General features: G+C 39.8%; 1 protein-coding gene across 2 annotated transcripts in view; it reads left to right on the top strand.

Moving 5' to 3' along the window:
* SH3RF3 (SH3 domain containing ring finger 3) overlaps nucleotides 1-19,610 on the top strand; it is a 304,138-nt gene that overhangs the window by 254,612 nt on the left and 29,916 nt on the right. For both annotated transcript variants that reach the window (XM_060769684.2, XM_060769685.2), the window contains 4 exons: nucleotides 5,317-5,417; nucleotides 10,584-10,754; nucleotides 12,404-12,651; nucleotides 15,988-16,313. In XM_060769684.2, the coding sequence (XP_060625667.2) occupies nucleotides 5,317-5,417; nucleotides 10,584-10,754; nucleotides 12,404-12,651; nucleotides 15,988-16,313 (846 nt within the window). The remainder of the gene's footprint in view (nucleotides 1-5,316; nucleotides 5,418-10,583; nucleotides 10,755-12,403; nucleotides 12,652-15,987; nucleotides 16,314-19,610) is intronic.

Below are 19,610 nucleotides of genomic sequence, written 5' to 3' on the forward strand. Positions count from 1 at the left end.
CACAAAGAATCCATTGAATACAACAGTGCTGAACAAGGCAGTATTTCTGTGAGTAGCTGCCAGGCCTCGGAGTGCCAGCTGAAATTTCAGGAGGTTGCTGTGCCTCTATGGCTCTCCAAATGGTATGAGCAATCTCACGGCAAGTGATACTGCAGAGAGAGAGAACCGATAGTATTGTACAAGGTGGCTTTAAAGCATGGACACCTATCTCCTGCTCACTTGTGCCATAGTTTACTGGATCAGCATCATCTGTATTGCACGTGCACAGCATTGGACATGCCTGTACTCCAGGAGCTGAGAAGAGAGCTGGTGAGCATATACACCATGGCAGTGAAAACCAATAGTCTACCAATAAATACCAGTGGAAAGAATTGGCAAACCACTCCTGAGCACTCCTTGCTTGAGAAAACCCTATAAAATTCAGCAGGTGATTTGAATAGACACACACATAAGCCTTCTTGTTTCATGAGACCTGACAACAGCAGCTTGGGACCTGGGGTTAAAAGCTCCCAGTGAATTGTCCCTCAGATCTCAGGGGATGGGAAACTGACCTGGCAACCACAGGCTGAGAACACACACACATCGGATTTCCTGTAAACTTTGCATATCCCCCTCCATATGAGGCTACTCAGGCCTTGAGATTTTCACGAAATGTATTTCTATCCTTCACTACCTCTCCAGGCAGAGATAGGACCTTCTTGATGGCTTCCCACGGAATCTGCAGATCCCTTTAAGATCTGGTCATATATTTCATCTTTCCCAGTTAAAGTGAAAGAAGCCAAGCAGGGAGAGATATTATTTTGAGGAAATAGGATCTGATGAGTGGAAAATATGGTCTTAATAACATGGTTGTGATCCTGAAAGGTTTGTACAAACAGAGGAATTGTATGCAAACAGGTCTATGCTAGAGTGTAAATACAAATTGCAAAAAAAGAAAAAAATATTGTACGCAAACATTAGGAACTATACCTGACATTAAGAGCAATTTAATAGTGGAAGACTGCCTGGAAGGATGGTAGAGTCTCCTTCTTGGGACATCTTTAAAAAGTGCTCATCTTTCAAGGGCAATTTAGTTATATTTTCTTGCATGCAAGGGGTGAAATAGATGGTCCTTTCTGACTCTGGCTGAATCCACACTAGAGATATATTCAAGCCCTAGTGAGAGTGATTCTGCCCCAAGTGGACCCAGCTTAGGCCACATTCAGACATTTACATTTCAACAAAAAATGGTCTTGAAAGCCACATAGCCTGCCTCCCCAAAATCATTTTGGTATGAAGTGGCATTTCTGGCATGTGTATATATTATTTTAGGTCACACGGCCACAGTGGTTGTCCTTTTTTTTTTCTTCCCCGCATACATAAGCCTATCAACCAATTGTTGTTGTTCATTCGTTCAGTCGTCTCCGACTCTTCGTGACCTCATGGACCAGCCCACGCCAGAGCTCCCTGTTGGCTGTCACCACCCCCAGCTCCTTCAAGGTCAGTCCAGTCACTTCAAGGATGCCATCCATCCATCTTGCCTTGGTCAGCCCCTCTTCCTTTTACCTTCTACTTTCCCCAGCATCATTGTCTTCTCTAGGCTTTGCTGTCTCCTCATGATGTGGCCAAAGTACTTCAACTTTGTCTCTAGTATCCTTCCCTCCAATGAGCAGTCGGGCTTTATTTCCTGGAGGATGGACTGGTTGGATCTTCTCGCAGTCCAAGGCACTCTCAGAACTTTCCTCCAACACCACAGTTCAAAAGCATCGATCTTCCTTCACTCAGCCTTCCCTAAGGTCCAGCTCTCACATCCGTAGGTTACTACAGGGAATACCATGGCTTTGACTAGGCGGATCTTTGTTGCCAGTGTGATGTCTCTGCTCTTTACTATTTTATTGAGATCAACCAATTGCCTTTCTTGATTTTCTGCCAATATTATCACCAACCAAATCCTGCTTCCCCCAAGGAAATTTAAATGTTCTTGCCAAAACATTCCCTCTCCCTCTCCAGTTGCTGGAAGTATTTGTTTAATTTTATTTTACTTATTGAGAAGGGATAGATCCGTTTCATCCTTCCTCCTTCTCCACTTGCAATCTGCTTGTCCGAACCTGCTTTCTTTACATCCCCATTTGCCCCATTGAGGCTCAGTGTTTGACCCTGTCCATGTTCCAGTGAAAGACTCATGCAATAAAATTCAAAATATATTAGCACACATACTCCAGTGAGCACAGAATCGTACACTATTGAAATGAATGCAAAACAAAATGGTGAGACCAGGATTTCTGGACCTTGGGGTAACCAAACTGTCACCTCCCATGACCACAGAAACACACAATTCCACTTCAATCCTGATAGGGAATTTTCTTTAATCTTCAGAGTAAAAATAAGTTTTTAAAATTGCATTAAAGCCTAAAATTGAAAGTGGAGCTTTCACTTTAGAAATGGAGGAATGTGTATATTCCATAAATATGTAATTTTTCACCCATGTGGATAGAGGCTCTGTGCTTCTAGCTTTTTCACACACTGACTCTTCTCTTGTTGTGGATAACAATAGATTTTAAGCTGTTATGTTCAAGATAGAAAAAGGGACACACTTCTCTCCAGCACATGAAGACTAATCCTATCCAACAAAATGTCTGAATTAGTCCACTGCAAAGAATTGAACAATTCCTTTCAATCTAACTGTTGTGCTCAGGATTTTATTTTGCTACCCTGTTTTGGAGGGAGATATGTGTTTATTCTTTACTTTTCTTTTATTGGGCTTCAGATTACTTTAGGTCCATTGTCTCTTTTCTATATATTCTCTAAAGAATTCTGTGTTCTCTCTCTATTGTCTTCAGAAGTACATTGCGTTCAAGTTAGACATCCAAAGCTCAACATCAAAGGCAGCTTCTGTCCCACTGCCCTTCTGCTGGTTCTTGGTGCTGGCATCAGCTAAGTAAATGACAGATAGAAGTTTTAAGATTAGGAAATGGTGAGCTAGAAAGAAGCATTAAAACTTTGTCACACTTCACAGCTTATGAAATGTGCCTCCACTCATGGATTTGAGAAATCCCACAAGACTTTGTAAAGCACAGAAAGGATTTATAAATATATTTAATACCGGGTTCCTTAATAGCTGAATCAGTGAATTCACCACTTTTGAATGGATACAGGATGCTATAAACTCAAATAGTTTTAAAATCATAGAGCCATATTCTACCCAGTGGTGACAGGTTAAATTTGGATGAATGGATGGAATATGGGGTTTCTTCAATAGTTGTAAGTATTTCTAAATCTGTATGATTGAAATGTATGCTTGTCATTGTAATTATCATTATTGTACTTAGGCAAACCTTTTACTTTCTTTCCTGAAGATGCTATTACAACAAAAGGTACATATTCCCCTCAAAAAAAATTGTACTTACCTGGTTATAGGTACACGCCCTATCTTATTGCAGTTATGAACATGCCATGTGAGCTTAGAATGGAAAGCAATATCTATTTCAATAAAAAAAACCTTGATGATAATTATTATTTCATTCCTTTTCACTAAAGAGGTCAACATTGCTGGTCATAAAAAGTAATCTTCAAGCAGAACCAATGCTGGAACAAATTACAATCTGTGTTTTTAACAAACATGTAAGATATTATTATCACACAAAGAGGTAATAAGAAAAATGATGTGGAAGGGAGATGAAGCCATTTATCAAATTCAGCTCTGTTTCAGAGGGCTTAGAATGTAGAGAGCCAAGATTCATATATTATTATACCTGAGCCTAAACCATAACTGTTAATAATCAAGATTTCTCTTGTTTCAAAATCATTCTCTTAGGATGTATAAAGATGAAAAAAATACTTTAGGATAATATAAAATACTGCTAAATTGTAAAAGGAATAAATGTTTATTGTTTGATGTCTTATAGTTTAATTGCACAGTATGATGTATAAGCACATAAATGCTTAGGAAGCATATTTGCTCCTCTGTATTCCACTCAGTTAATTGCTGTACTTCATTGGAACCTCCCAAAAGGAGGGGGTGGGTGAGTACTATGGGGCTTCCAAACCCTTCCCTGCTGAATATAACTCTCTTTTGTGCCCAGAAAACCTCCAACAGCATTAAGACTTGAAACTCCAAAAAGGGGGGGGGGGGAGGAAGAAGAATGTTTGGTTCATTTACTTGTATGTTTCTAAGTTCACTTCCAAAAGTTACAAGGGATTATAATGGCAGGGTGACCAGGAAGCATAAGAGGAAATTCTTCAGTGAATCGGATTAAAATTGTTCTCTTATTTAAAAGACAGAGAAAGAGGGAATTGTAGCCTTCTGTTACATTCAGACTATTTGGGTGACCTGGGCTGAGACATTAACCTAATATTCCAAAAATGCTGCATTTCTGTTTAGGCAATCATGCCACAGCAGATCGTAGGATTAAGGGGAAAAGTATAGAGCACATCTTTGATTCTTCAGATATTTGTAATTAAAACTGTCATTATAGTTAGGGCTCCTGGAATGAGAAGTCCAATGGCTTATCTAAACTGACCAGAAACTCCAAATATGGCCAGAAATCATGCAAGGACTTCCAGTCCGCAATTCGGGTAAAAACCAGATAATCTGATTTTATCCCATGATAGTAGAAGTTGGGAATGCTAATTCAAACCAGACTGTCCACAGAAACCATTGCCTCCATCCCTATTCTCTCTACAACACAGGAAAAAGGCATGGAACTTATCTGAGCTGTCCTTTGTCACTATAGCAGCCAGCCATGAATCTGGGGTGCTCATGACCATCACTGGGCGTTTTTGCTGATATCAGCAATGGTGCCCACAAGACTTCCTAAAGAAAAGTGTGCGTGTGGGGGGGGGGGGATCAACAGCAGTGCTCATGCGACCTGTGGAAATGTGGGGATAATCTCCTCACTGCCCTGAGTCGCCCCGAGTCGCCTCCGGGTAGAGAGGGACGGTATATAAATATAGTAAATAAATAAACAAATTCCCCTAGCATGTGTAGTTGCCTTTACTGATGTCAGCAAAACCACCCAATAACATCCAGGAACACTCTATAGGATAGCCCAGATAAGGGTGACTATCCAATGGGGCTTAACCGAGTTTCCCCCAACCCCACTCCTGCCACTACCATAATTCAGAAGTAGAGCATGTAAGCAGCTCCACTGAATCTGGGGATGGCCCAAACCTGCAATGCTCTTGACTAGTCCTAGATTTAGGTGATTGTGTCATGTAAATGGGCCCCCAAACATCTGGAGAGTCAAATGTTGTATTCAGTTTTAACATTTACCAGTTCTATATAGGTTTTCATTGCTGTATGATTCATTGTGCTCCATTTTTGTATTATTTTTTTAGGATTCTGCCTTAGCTGGATCTGCAACCATGGCTGGACCCAGAATGAGTGCAATCACTGGGGATCAGGGAACACCACCAAAGGTCCAGCTACCTCTCAATATGTAAGCATCCATTTGCCCTGGAAACAGTCCATGGGTCATCTGGCCTTTTTTCTTTGCTGTCATAAAGAACAGGCATTATTTGCAAAGAACACTTTACATGTAATTTCCAGAACCTTGGACATGGCCCAGCCTTCCGTCAGAACTGTTAAATGAGCAATGAAAGGCCAGGTCACCTTTTTTACCTTGTCCATTTATAGCTTCTAGGATATTTATTACAGTTGTATGAATCATTGTAGGGCAGGCTGGGTGCCTATCGGCTAGAGAAAATCTATTTCTGTAAATTAAACCATTTGTGAAATAATGTCCCTGGTACAATTGAACACTTGAGACTAGCTTTGTTAACAGGCATGGTCTGTGGAACTCCGTTTTGTATCACAGTATAGATAAATGAGGATATATACTATGTGATAAGTGTTTTAGCTTAAGTAAAAGATAATATAGGATGATTAAATGCTACTTGGAAAATATCAACACTCAGAGGACATATTGTACATTTGCTTTTATACCAAACAAGATTTATTGCTGAAACAGACCAAGCAAACAGTCTCCAAACTTGAAATGTGAGCCTGGTATATAATGGTTTAGATCCAGCTTTCCCTGCCAGCAAAAGGATTCAGGATGCTCCAGGCATTGGCAGAGGAAAGCTATCTTTGCTAATTCCACCCTACCCATCCCCAGCCTCCAGCACAATCTCTTGTTCTATTTTGGGGAGACTTCCAAACCCTCAGGAGCAGTTATTTGAAAGGAAAAGGAAGTTGAAGAACAAGGGGAAATTAGCAAATAGCATATCTTTCCCCATCCATGAACAGCAGGGCTCTACTGTATCAAAACCCTTTCATGGACGGAAAGATCTTGACTGTTCTTAGATGATATAATCTGGGCCCAGCCCCAAAGATTTGCCAATATGTGTCTGGGTTTAGTCAATTGTTTTACCAAAAAGAAAATAATTCAAAGAACAATAAGTACTCTGTGCGTGGCAGAATTCATTTCATTTGCCTTCCAAAATGAAGAATTATTTTCAAAATCATATTGCTTGCTTCTTGATGCATTTCCCTTTGCAAAATGGTAATCAAAATGTCACACTCTCTCAACCCCAGAAGAAGGAAAAGGCAAACCCCCTTTGAGTAAATCCTGCCAAGAAAACCCAATCATAGGATCGCCACAGAGATGTTAGTAAATGGAAACAAATGGAAGGCACACAATAAGAGAGCATAGTTGGATCTTTAAGGTAATATGTATAACTGTAGGTTCATATAGTGGGTTATTTTATTAATACTGCATTGTCCTTAAGACAGGCTAGGAAAACAATGAACCTAACAGTCACTCCCCCTGGAAAAATTCAAAACAATCAAATGTCAATATTTAAAACTTTGAATAATATTTGCCCTAAGGACATTTCTCACATTTTGGAGTCCCAGAGCTGTTTTATGCCTTAGCAATGCATTCTTTTCTTTCACATTGAAATATCTTGACTGTTCTTAGATGGTATAATCTGGACCCAGCCCAGGCAATGACCTTGCTTATTTGTCAATGTGCTTCACCAACAGGCTTGAAGTTTAATTATTTCTTTTGGCTTCACAATATAAAGCAAGTGTGAATGTGTTCTGAGCCTGCTATCTGAAGGTCAGATTTATATATCGATCCTATCACTGTCTCTCTTCATTGTCAGGAATGTACAAGTCACGGCCTTGGGATGGTTGTCTGAGGTCTCAGCTTCAGAGTCAGTTTGACATTATCACTGCTTTCACTACCAGGCATTCAATGACCTGTGCTCTCTTTTTACTAAAATCAGCAGATTTAATTTGATAGACATCACTAGAAGCCTCTTGTGCCTATGAAACAATATCTAGGAGAACATTTACTCATTTTAATGGTAGGAGCCAAGTGGGAGGAAACAGTAGTTGCTTATATGTTGTGAATCACTGTTGCATCCAAAATAGCAGACTATAGCAGATTACATGTAGTGGTAAGCAAAGCAACATTGAAACGGTGGAGGAGGAAACATCTCATCATATAGGACAGTGGATCGCAACCTGTGGGTCCCCAGATGTTTTGGACTTCAATTCCCAGAAATCATAACAGCTGGTAAACTGGCTGGGATTTCTGGGAGCAAGGCAAAACTCCTGGGGACCTACAGGTTGAGAACCACTGATATAGGATAACAGGAGTGTCCTTTTGTAGATGTAATGCAAACATCAGTTTACATGCTCACTTGATAGTAGACATTTGATTTGGTGTTTTATTAAAATTTAAGGCAAGTGCTTCCTTCCTTTTAGCTGTCAGTTGCCGGCAATGTTTCACCTGACCAACTTATAGAATACTTTTCATGTATGTGGGAGAAAGAAGAAATAAGCACCTTGGTGCTCTTAGTGCCTGGAAGCCAAGCTTCACTTCAAAGCAATTGTATCTCAGACTTATAATAGACCTACAGAGATGACATTAACCACAGCACCGTGAATTCAGCATTATAAATTCAGTCACAGTTGAATCCCTCAGGCCCAAGTTAAAGCTGGAAATTCTGGCAGGCAACTTTTAGTGCTGAATATCATAGATTAAAACTGTGTCAGTTAACTAGTTCCCACCCACAATACTGTGAAATGTCATCTTGTGGCTTTGAAATTGTGAGAGTGATGTTCTTTTTAATAGTATTAGTTCATCACTGTGCATTGGCATGAGTGGGTGACAAGAAGTGATCATGTCCAGAGACTTCATCGCTGGCTAATGCTGTTAATCTCAGTTCTTTGTCAACATCATACTCTGCGGAAAGCTATTTAACTTATCTGGGCAATTTTTACACAATGACATTTCTGTGTTTTTGACAACAGGTGCAAAGCATAGCGGTCTCCTTTCTCCCTCAAGCAAACAAGTATGCACAAAATCCTGAAACGCTATTTACAAACACATTCTTTTAAAAATGAAAATATGTTATCATATTAGGAATTAATAGTTCTTTGCCTGAAGTGCTCATTACACTGATCATCAACTGAGAATCAGGAATGAATGCAAATACTATCCCATAAGCAATTATGGTTAAGCATACAAAATCTAAAGCGATGAACAAATCAAACTGCAACACTTTTACCCTAATCTTAATCAAGGTTAGATACTGTATTGCAAATTTGGACCAAAAGAAGCAAAAGTGATTTTGAGAGTCCAAAAGCCACTTGTTTCTAAATACAGCTGGAAATATTGATGTTTCATCTCCTGTCAACTTGAGCACAGTATTGATATTAGTATAAAGAATCTGCCTGCAACACTGGATTTGTTACAAGGCATGTCTGGCACTCTTCCAGAGTTATGGCACCGTGGTACCATTTAACTGCCATGACAACATCCTATGGACTCCTGGGATTGGTAGCTCAGACAGCTTCCAAATTTAAATTCTCAGCCAAAGTGTTCCAGTTTTTCACCAGACTCCAAATCCCAGGATCCCATAGGATAGAGCCACAGCAGTTAAAGTAAAATCATAGTGCTATAACTGTACAGTGAGAGAGGACCACTGATGACTTGGTGCTCCTTCTCCACCTGAGGCTGCATTTAGGTTTTCATATACCCAGGCAAATTTGTTTTCAGTTCCCCATCTACCCCAAATGTAGCACTAGGGATAGGCGGGCATTATTCCAAAAACTAGCCTATTGACCCCTATAGACCTCAAAATGTGCATATCTGTTAAAAATTGGAAGTTGAAAATATCTGTATTTGATTTTTTTTATTCCCAGTTCTTTCAAATTTTGTGTAATTTCTGTTTCCATAGACCCTAAAATTTCCTTAGTGACGAATATATAAGGTAGACCTGTTTCCACCCTTTCACAGCTTTTCTTCCTTTGCAAAGAAGCCCTTTACATGATTTTTTCTATTTCCTAAACATATCATTCTCCATCATATTAGTGCTACAAATCCTGTTCCTTTGGTGGAAAGTTCAATGCAAAACCCCAGCAACATAGGAGGAGAATTGGATAACCATTTCCATTTAAGCTAGGAGTGCTTGATTCAGACCCTGAGTTTAGTAGCACTAAACAATTGAAAGTGGTTAGGCTGTATGCATGTCAGGCTTCTGCTCAGGATTGTCCAAGAACATGGCCTCAATTCTGCAGTGTTTTTCAAATGTATTGTGTAATAGAGATGCATATGATTTGATGAGCTCATCATTTATTAAGGTACATGATGAAATGACATCTGAGACCAAAACTTTTCCACTGGTAACACCTTTTCACCCCCAAAAGTTTAAGTGACCCTAGGTATATAGACAAATTTATTTATTTATCGTGTCATCCGCAACCAGAACATTGTATTACATTTCTAACAGAACAAAACAAACAAACAGATAAAAAAATACCATAGATATACAGATCAAATATTTATATTGATAATACAGTGCAACATAAATAAATTTCTTTTTAAGCAAATTTGGTATACATCCATCCCTATTCTGCAGCTTCCTTCTATGAAAGCCCAAGAAGACAGTATATTCTGGTTTAAAATTGGTTGCAGGGGTCTTGTGTTGTGTAATATCAAATTGTGCCAATTTAAAAAACCCAGAAGATGACCACAGAAGATCAGAAAATTGACACACACACCCCAGATCTGTCACAGCTTCCTACTTTAAAATCTAATTTTTGCCCCTGAGACTTGGAAGTCCTGCTTAATGTAGACCGCAAAGAGTCATTGTATTTTTCTTATTTTTTATCAGCACTCCTTGTCTTTCTTTTGTTGTTTTAGTGTTATATCTCTAACCTGGGGATAAAAAAAACTGACTGGTATTCTGTTCAGTACTTTTGGGAATATAAGCTATCAGCAATTTAAGCAAAGGCTTTCCAGCACTGCAGATCATGGTGCTGGGTCATAAGTCCTTGGTTGTGCGGATCATTGAGAGAAGCATTTGCAGTAGGACTCCAAGAGAGAGTGCTGCTAGAGTCATTTCCCAGCACTCTGATCTACAGCACCTTGGAAGCCCTTTGGCTGGATTGCTGTGCTGCTTAACAAAACAAGTAGTTTTTTGTGGGGTGGCATTGACGGAAGTAGAGAGTTCCATCTTCATAGCTCCATCTCATAATGCAAGTTCTTGGTCATTGTTTCTGATGAAGAGAGTTTCTTTAGTTAGACCTAATGGCCTTATGTGTGTTTCAGTGACATCTGTTCACTGTGTATGATGTTTCTTTTCTCCAGCTACTTGGCGCTGTATGCATACAAACCCCAGAAGACTGATGAATTGGAACTGCGTAAGGGTGAAATGTATCGTGTTATTGAGAAGTGTCAGGATGGCTGGTTCAAAGGGACATCTTTGAGAAATGGCTCTTCTGGTGTCTTTCCAGGCAATTATGTTACTCCTGTTTCCAGGTGAGAGAGCCTATGATATTTGGCATTAAGGGATCAGAGATCACCTATGTAGAAAGCACGAAAATATATTTAAAATTCAAAGCATCTCTTCTGTTATTTACACTTTAGATATTACCATATGTTTGTTTTTAATGTAAAAATAACTTATGTGATACATACTTAATCTTCAAAATGTATTTGTAAAAGCAGCAGTGAAAAGTTGCATTCCTTTTTAGTGCATGTGACCTCTAAGGTCCCTTCTACACTGCCATATAATCCATATTATCAAAGCAGATAATCTGCACTTCATCCAAAACCCCAACCCTATGTTACGCTGCTTGCACTATCCTATGTGTGGTTCTTTTTATAGCCTGGTCACACCCATTGTAATTCTGGTTATTGGTTTGTTGAGCATTGTTTTGATTGAGTTTCAATGCTGCTGTTTTATATTCTTATGGTTATTTAATTGTGCTTTTATCTGGATTGTTATATTTTACTATGTTCTTATTTTAATGTGTTTTTGCTTTAATGGATTGTTTTGCATTTATGTCTTGTGGGTAATTATATCGCAATAATATTAAATTGTGAGTAAAATATTCAGGCATAAAATAAAATGGTGTTGCTTATATTACCAACAGTACCAGCCATTGTTTCTCTTCTACAATACATTGTATTCTGATTTGATGTAAAATCTACAAAAATGTATTTTAGATAGTCAAAGCATTCTAAAGCTACATGACCTCCAACACAGTCTGCGTCCTGTAAGCAAGTCCCTTAAGCAGTTTTACCAAGAGGTGATCACAAGCCATAATGGATGTGTTCGTGTCACAAATCAAAAAAGGTGAAAAGATTTCTATCCAGGGCCCAGAAAACATTGGTGTGTTGTTTACCCCATACCTTTTAAATGACTGCCTTAGTAGCAAGAACATTCCATAAAGTCTGATAGGAGAAAACACCAGAGATCCTAGTAACCTCCCTGCCACAGCCAAAACCTGGTACATAGTTCTAGCATCTGAAAACTCTTGGCACCTTCCAGGTTCAAAGAATGCCACATCCAAGGAACACTTCCACAAACAGATCCAGACTAGCATCAAGCTACCTGACAACATTGAGGTGCCACACATAACAAAAACTAACTTTGCAGTGTAGATGCCAACAATCATTCTCATTTTTATGCAATCTTTGGAGATATTTACACCAAAGCAAAGAAATGTGCTTGTCCAAGGTTCCTCCATCTAGTGGCTTGTGAATGATGACTGTGCTCATACAACTTTAGATGAGTGGAACAGGAAACATGGCTGAGTAGATAACCAGATATTTATCTCTCATCTCTCTTATAAATATGTATACAACAGTTGTGGGATTACACTATGGCAGGGAGACAACAAAACTTGGAATTCTCAATAATACTGGTCCCAAAAAGGTATCTGTGTAGAAACCTCCAAACTTTGGAGAAACATAGCAATGTGGATGGAAACTGATTAGAAGAGTGTGTTCTATGATTTCTTGGATGCCTATACCACATGTTAACACTCAGCTTCATGTCACAATATACATTGTTTTTTGTATTTATCTCCTTATGTTGGTATTTTCATTGATATGCCAAATACATTAAAAACATTTTTTTTCCAAAATTCACTTTCTCTCCACCTATCCAAACCACTCTCTAGGGTTCCTGCAGGCGCTGGTCAGTCCAGGAATTTACCAGGAGGCTCTCCAACAGCCAAAGGCTCTTCAGGAGTTGTTCACCCAGGAAGCCCGGCTCTTACAAACTGTGTGACCGTTGTCAGGCCAGCCGTTCCAATCACTTCCCCTCCCATGCAGCCCCAAGGATCACCAGCCTCTCCACAGATGAATAACTGCGCTCGGTATTCCCCACAGCAAGCAGTCATCCAATCCCGCAATTCTGCTCAAATGGGTATGTGGAATCCTTCATCCATCCGGTATTTCTGCTCTCCAGATCAGATATTATATCTCTGATGTGCAAGTCCCTGGAAGCCTTTTGTCTCTGCAGGCTTCCTCAGAAATTTTTTTGCTCTATTTGAAACCCAGCATGGCATAAGGACAGGTTTCTATTTGCCTGTAATGTTTAGGGTAGTATTTATTGATTGCGGAGAAGTACATTCTGTTTATCAGGTTGTCCTGTTGGCACAGCTGAAATCAATTACCGCGCTTACCAATATTTACACATATTCCTTTTGTGAGCATAAAACATCCTGCATGCTAAGAAGGGCAACACGTCTAAGTCCACTTAACAAACAGTGCATGGCTTAACATTCTAAAGCACTTTATTAGGCTTTGAAGGATGAAAAGTGTTTACTGTGCAGAGCAAACACAAGCAATCAGTCTAGTCTGTAATAAAGCTCCCCCTTTTCAATATGAGCACGATGTATGCATTCTGGTATATAAGGACCCTCAATATCTGCTCCCAAACTGTGGAACTGCCTTCCACAGGAGGTCCAGTGGGCTCACTTTCTGCTGTCTTTCCTCCGGCAGCCAAGGGCCTTTTCATTTAGGCATTCTTAAGTCACATGGCAGTAGGGTATTTAGAAAGTGGCATGCTGTGCTTGGTTTAACCTATTTTAACCATGTGTTTAAATGGTTTTTAACCATATGTTTAACTGATTTTTGTAAAATATGTTGTAAGCTGAATTTTCATTTGCATCATTTTAAGCCAACTTAAAACTTATGCTGTGAAAAAATGGAGCTATAAAACAAACACCTATTTGAAAAATAGTATTCTTGATTCAGAGAAGATGTTTCCTACATATAAATTTATTTTGCTTCACACCATTGGCTATAACGTGTAGTAAAAGTTAATTGCCTGACTGTACGGCAATTCAGGGCTGTTACAATTATGCTTTCCCGTAATCACAGTATTGCTTTCTGATCCTGTGGAGTTATCTCATTTGCCCTGAGCAATTTAACAAACAACAAAAAATCTGCCAGAGGTTCAGTAATGTGGACTGTTTCTGAGTGCTTCTGTCTTAAGGAAATCATCTTGTACCTTCAGATATTCAAGGAAATTAAGTTATCAGCAATATCTTTCATTTTAAAGCTTTGGTGAGAATTTCCTTTTTAAAAAATGGATAAATTGTGAATGTTATGTTGGAAATAAAAGAAAAATGAGTTTCCATAGAGATCCACATTTTAAAAAATCACACACTTATATTTATTCTAATAAGAGCTCTTATGTGGCATGTGATTGAATTTGAATGTAGTGTTGAGTTGATGATTGGCCCAGATAACCTTGATTGATATTTAGTTGAGCTATGCAGTTTTGTTTTGAACTCTTACTTCCATGTAACAAACAGCATATTACTGTTGATGATTTTGTTTGTAAAATAGCTGTTCCTGGGAGAATAATCTTTAGTACAGCTTTTAAGGGGCAACAGCTGCTTCAGCAATGGGGCTCTGTTCTTTTGTCAGATGACTAATATTTCTTCCCAAGAGCAATCTCTTGTATAAATCATTCATGGGAGGGATGTGGAAACATCATTTCATTGTGCTTCAAACACAAGGAGAACAGACCCCAGCATTTGCATTGCTGCCTAGTAAAGCAGGATTGGGAAGAATCAACTAAGGGCACTTCCAGACATCATTTGAACTTGTGCTGAAGCAGGTTTAAATCTCCATACCTCCCCCTAAAACTTGTGCTTGCCCCAAACCTTTCCCCAAAACTGTTGGAATGCGGTGACACCCCCCCCCCCCCAAAGCCTTTAAAGAGAATAAAACCTTACCATGCCACCATTAGGCTTCTCTGGACTTCCTAGACCCGTGATGGTGAACCTATGACATGTGTGTCAGCACTGACACGCATGGCTATTTTTGATGACACGCAGACACATGCAGCCGCATACAAAGTAGTACACCTTATAAGAACCAATCTAATTCCATCCTTAAATTTGTAAAAGGCTCTAAAAATTTACCATCTGCACGTTTGAGCATTGTTCACTCCATAACTCAGCATGGATTATACATTTTTTTATTTAAACTATAAATATAGCAAAATTATGGTTTTTTTCTTGAAGTGACACCCCCACTCAAGTTATGCACAGGTTTTTGGCAAATGTTGACACACCAAGTTCAAAAGGTGGCCCATCACTGTCCTAGACCATACCAATGATGCACTAGGAAGTTTCGCCTGGGCTGTGGGGACAGACTGCTGGGATTGCAAAAGCCGTCCCAGTAATCTGTCCTCACAGGGCCCATATCACATTCAAACTGGGCCTTTCACAAAGGCCTGAATCTAATAGGGTATTTAATTAATTTGGGACAAAGTGGGGTTTATCTGCTTTATCCTGAATTAATTTGCTTTTACCTGAAGCGTCATTTGGACACCTCCGGTAAAAGTGTAAGACCTCTCACATTTTGGGCCCTGTCTAGATGGGCCCGAAAACCCCTTCCACACAGCTATATAAAATCTGCATTGAATTGGATTATATGGCAGTGTAGACTCAGATAATCCAATTGAAAGCAGATATTGTGGGTTATCTGCTTTGATATTCTGGGTTATATGGCTGTGTGGAAGCGCCCTAAGATCCCATCTACATTGCCATATACTGCAGTTTCACAATGCAAAAATATATTATTATTATTATTATTATATTCTACACTGCCATATAATGCAGTTCAATGCAGTTAAACTGCATTATGAAACCATAATATATGGCAGTGTACATTGGGCCTTAGTTGACTATACTTAGGTAAGTATATTTGATTAAATAACTCACCCAAAATCTCTGGCCTGGAGTGAAATAAGTTTTCTATGTTTATATAAGTGATTAGAACATGGTTTTAAACAAAGCAACCCTTTAAAGCCTGTTGTAACTTCTCTCACTCTTTGGCTACATTTGGCATACATTTGGCCAGAATGACATTTGTTTTGAGTTGAACATACAAAGAGATTTTGCCACACATTGTAATACAAATTTAAAGATGCATGCTATAAACCACAGGTATGCAACTTTTTTGGATCCACAGGCTACAAGTGCACACCCATGTGAGAGCCTTGTATCCTCAGAAGCCCACATCCCAGCATCCCAGAGTCATTTTATACATGAAGCAAAGTTTGTATATGTTGAACCATCAGACAGCAAAGGCGTCACCCTCTCAGCGACCCATGTGGATAATTTCAAAGTATTTCAGATTTCTGAATTATGGATAAGGGATGCTGTATACCTTTTGCTATTTTGACAGTATTTGTGATTAGTAATTTTTCTTCTCTCTCTTTCTCTCTCCGTTTTGCTTTTAGTAGTGCACCCTTCAGTGCAAGCACAGGACCGGCCTACAGCTACTGTTTCACCATTGAGAACACAGAATTCCCCATCACGCCTCCCAACAACCATAGTCAGGCCACACTCTGTAGTATCTCCTCAACACATCCACCACTCCCCTGTTCATGTCATCCCTGGAGCCAGGCCCATAATTCCTCTCACATCAGCAGCAGCAGCCATCACTCCTCCCAATGTCACTGCAGTCAATCTGAATGGAGAAGTAGGAAATGGCCCCATCAGTAGCCTGGTCACTTGCAGTCCAACCAACACAGCCTGCAAAGCAGAAGAGAGAAAAAACGAAAAGGTAATTGAAGCCTCTCTTATAGGAAGTGGATTGGGGGCAGATGTGGGGGAAGTAATGGTTTATGGTTCATAAATGGAGTCTGGTATTGGATTGTACTCAGTGGTTTCTTGGACTCTGACATGGAAGTAATTAAACTTTTTAATTAAAAAAAATGTAAGGACAGCGATTGAGCAACACATTCAGGGCTGGCCTTATTACTAGACAGAATGGGGTAGCCATGAAAAAGAAGCAAATAGTGAATTTATTCAATTTTGAGGTTTGTCTGCTTCGTGGACCAAAATAACTTGACTGATCCTGGAGCTGGAATGCTGCTAGTGCACTCTACTTCTATCACAATTCATAAAGATGGTGGGTAACATCATCAGTTTTTCTTTTTCCTGTGAAAGGTTTCCAGGTGGGGAGTGCTCATGTCAGGAATCCCAGGAAGGCTGCCTTAAACAAAAGTGGTAGCTATGGGTGCTCTTTGTGGGCAGCCTTGACAGGATTTATGCTGATACAGGAGCAGAAGAGTAGACAAAGAACAGCTGATGCTGCAGCATTTGAGTAACAAAATAGCTGCAAGCCTCATAGAAAGATACAGGAATCAAAGAGCAGGGTATGCATTCAGCAAATACATTGTTTTTTCAAATCATCTTATTCATAATCTTATCCTTGTCATTCTCATCAAAATAGTATTGTAATCAAATTGAGTAGTCTGATGGGTAATATGCATTGGCTGGAATTCTGTTATTTGCATATTTACTCCTTGTACCAACACATGTTTGTTTTTGCTAGCTGCACAGTGAAAAATGTCCCTTCCCAACCTACCTTAAAGTCTGTGAGTTATTTGTGCCTGGAGGAGAATGGAGGTTGGGCAGAAATTGCAGGCATGTGTGGCTATCTGAAAGCTGCAGAAGCATCTGGCTCTGCAAAAGCCATGGAATCAGCTCTTTCTAAGACCTCAAGGGCCCTTGAAGACCTCAGGAGCTAATGTTAATCACCTTGCATCTGGTGACAGGGAGATAGATGCTTTGGCATTCCTTCTCCTCCTCCCCTGCTCTCCCTTAGACATGAAGGGGTCTAATGAGGGGCTTTAGTGACTCTGTGGGTACACCTGCAATGTGGAATTCATTTTGACACCACTTTAACCGCCATAAGCCCATGGCCGTGGAATCATGGGATTTATAGTTTTGCCAAAAAGTGCTGATGCCTTGCCAGACTGTAAATCCCAGAATTCCACAGTATTGAGCCATGGCAGTTAAAGTAGTATCAAGCTTCATTAATTCCATAGTGCAGATGCACCCTGTGATAGGTCTTACAGGTGGTAAGTGGTTCAGCATAGTGTTGTTTTATTTGCAGATATCTATACTATGCTGAGCCCTTCAGGCTTGCAGCCGTTATTTTTCCTATCACTTTTCAGGACTATTGCAAGTCTCATTTGCTTCCTGGGCATGCATTAGTTCTTGCCAGCTGTGTGTGGAGGACTAGGAGCCCCTGCAGAAGCATCCATTTACTTTCTCTGCATTTTTAATTGTTGGAAAGAGAAAGTAGAGGCCCTTTTGATTTACCGGGTCATGTCAGCATTAGTAAAAAGAGTTTGTAATGCTGAGCATCTATACCCTACAGCAATTTACACACTCCTTTTATTAATTTAGCTCTGGACCTGCTGGCTGGTTGAGTGCCCACCTGCAACTCGGTCCAGGTCTCCATCTGTTTTTTCTCTGGTCTGGCCCATTAACTTGCTCTTTGTCTAAATCCTACAGATTTGATTCAGAGCAGAAACACATCAGAGAAACATCACAAGCCCAGCCAGCATATGGCTACGTTTGTTGAAACCGGCCTGCCTAGTTACACAGAAGATGTTATGTGATGTTTGGGCCTAAGGGGGCATGGAGTCAGAGGTGTAATAAAAGACTTACTTGTAAATGGGCAAGGCTGTTTTAACAGTGCTGTAAACATCTCCATTTCTTTCAGAAAATTGCATTGCCATGCTTCAGTAAAACAGAGTGAGGGCAGGATTAAATATGACTTGTTGCAATACATGTTTGACACGTTGTAGGTGCTGGTTTTCAAGATTCAGTCTTGGGAGTCATCTTTCAGTGTCAATGCATTTAAACGTGGTATTAATGAATGCTAGCACCAAGCTCCTTTAAACATGTTCTGCCTGTTAGGCCCTCAACAAACGTGGCATTTTGTTTTACGCATTGCTAACAATCCCCATATATCAGGGAGGTAGTAAGTCCCCTGGAAAGCAAGTGTAGCGCTTACTGATTACACTGTATCTATAGATATCAGAGGAGCCTATTTTCATTTGATTTGCTGATTTAATTCTTAGACTAGAGCTGATGATTTCCTGAGTAAAGGGCACCCCCTAGACAACAATCAACTTCAGAATTAGAAACTGAACTTTTATATCAGGGATGGGAAAAAGGCATCTCTCTGGGTGTTACTGTATTGTAACACCAACAATCCCTAATGTTTGACTTTGCTTGTTGAACATGATGGTAGTCATAACCCAGCAACATCTGGAAGACACATTACTCACTGCTGGACACCTACATGGATCACCTAGTTTCCCTTCTATCTGTGACATTTTTAAACATTCAAGTTAAATACTTTGTAATTAATAATGCACGTATAAGACAATTAATGAGTATATCTGACAATCTACATTCAGTGCTAATATTCAGAGATAGTTACTGTAATAGTTTCCAGGTTTCTTCACATTAATATTGTGATGTGGGGAGATGCCTTAGAATCTGGAATCGGCTCAGCTAATGCAAAATTTTATTTCCTCCATATTATTACTGAACCCATTCCAAAGTTTCAGTTCCACCAGCATCTGGAATATTGCAATGACACTGTCCCAGGCACCAGAAATTGGAGGTGTTAATTATCACAATGTGTGTCTTCCAAACTATATGTCCTGAGAAACTTTGATCTATGGGTCCTCCCATTCCAGCATTCACAAAACCATAAAGTTTTCCAGCTTTCTATATTCCCATTACAAGGTCAGACTGCACACTGCTAAATAAGTAGAGCTTCAACTCTCCCCACCCCCAGATCCAAGATGCCAGAAACAATTTTTGGAGCCTGTGAAGTTGTCATAGGTGATTATATGGAATTATGTGGACTGTCTTGTTGGGATTTTTTTTTTTTTGTCGTGTCAGGAGCAACCGCTCCTGTTGTGAGAGAATTGGCCGTCTGCAAGGACGTTGCCCAGGGGACGCCTGAATGATTTTTGATGTTTTATCATCCTTGTGGGAGGCTTCTCTCATGTCCCCGCATGAGGAGCTGGAGTTGATAGAGGGATCTCAT

The sequence above is a fragment of the Anolis sagrei genome, chromosome 3 (assembly GCF_037176765.1).
Source record: "Anolis sagrei isolate rAnoSag1 chromosome 3, rAnoSag1.mat, whole genome shotgun sequence".
Lineage (NCBI taxonomy): Eukaryota > Metazoa > Chordata > Lepidosauria > Squamata > Dactyloidae > Anolis > Anolis sagrei.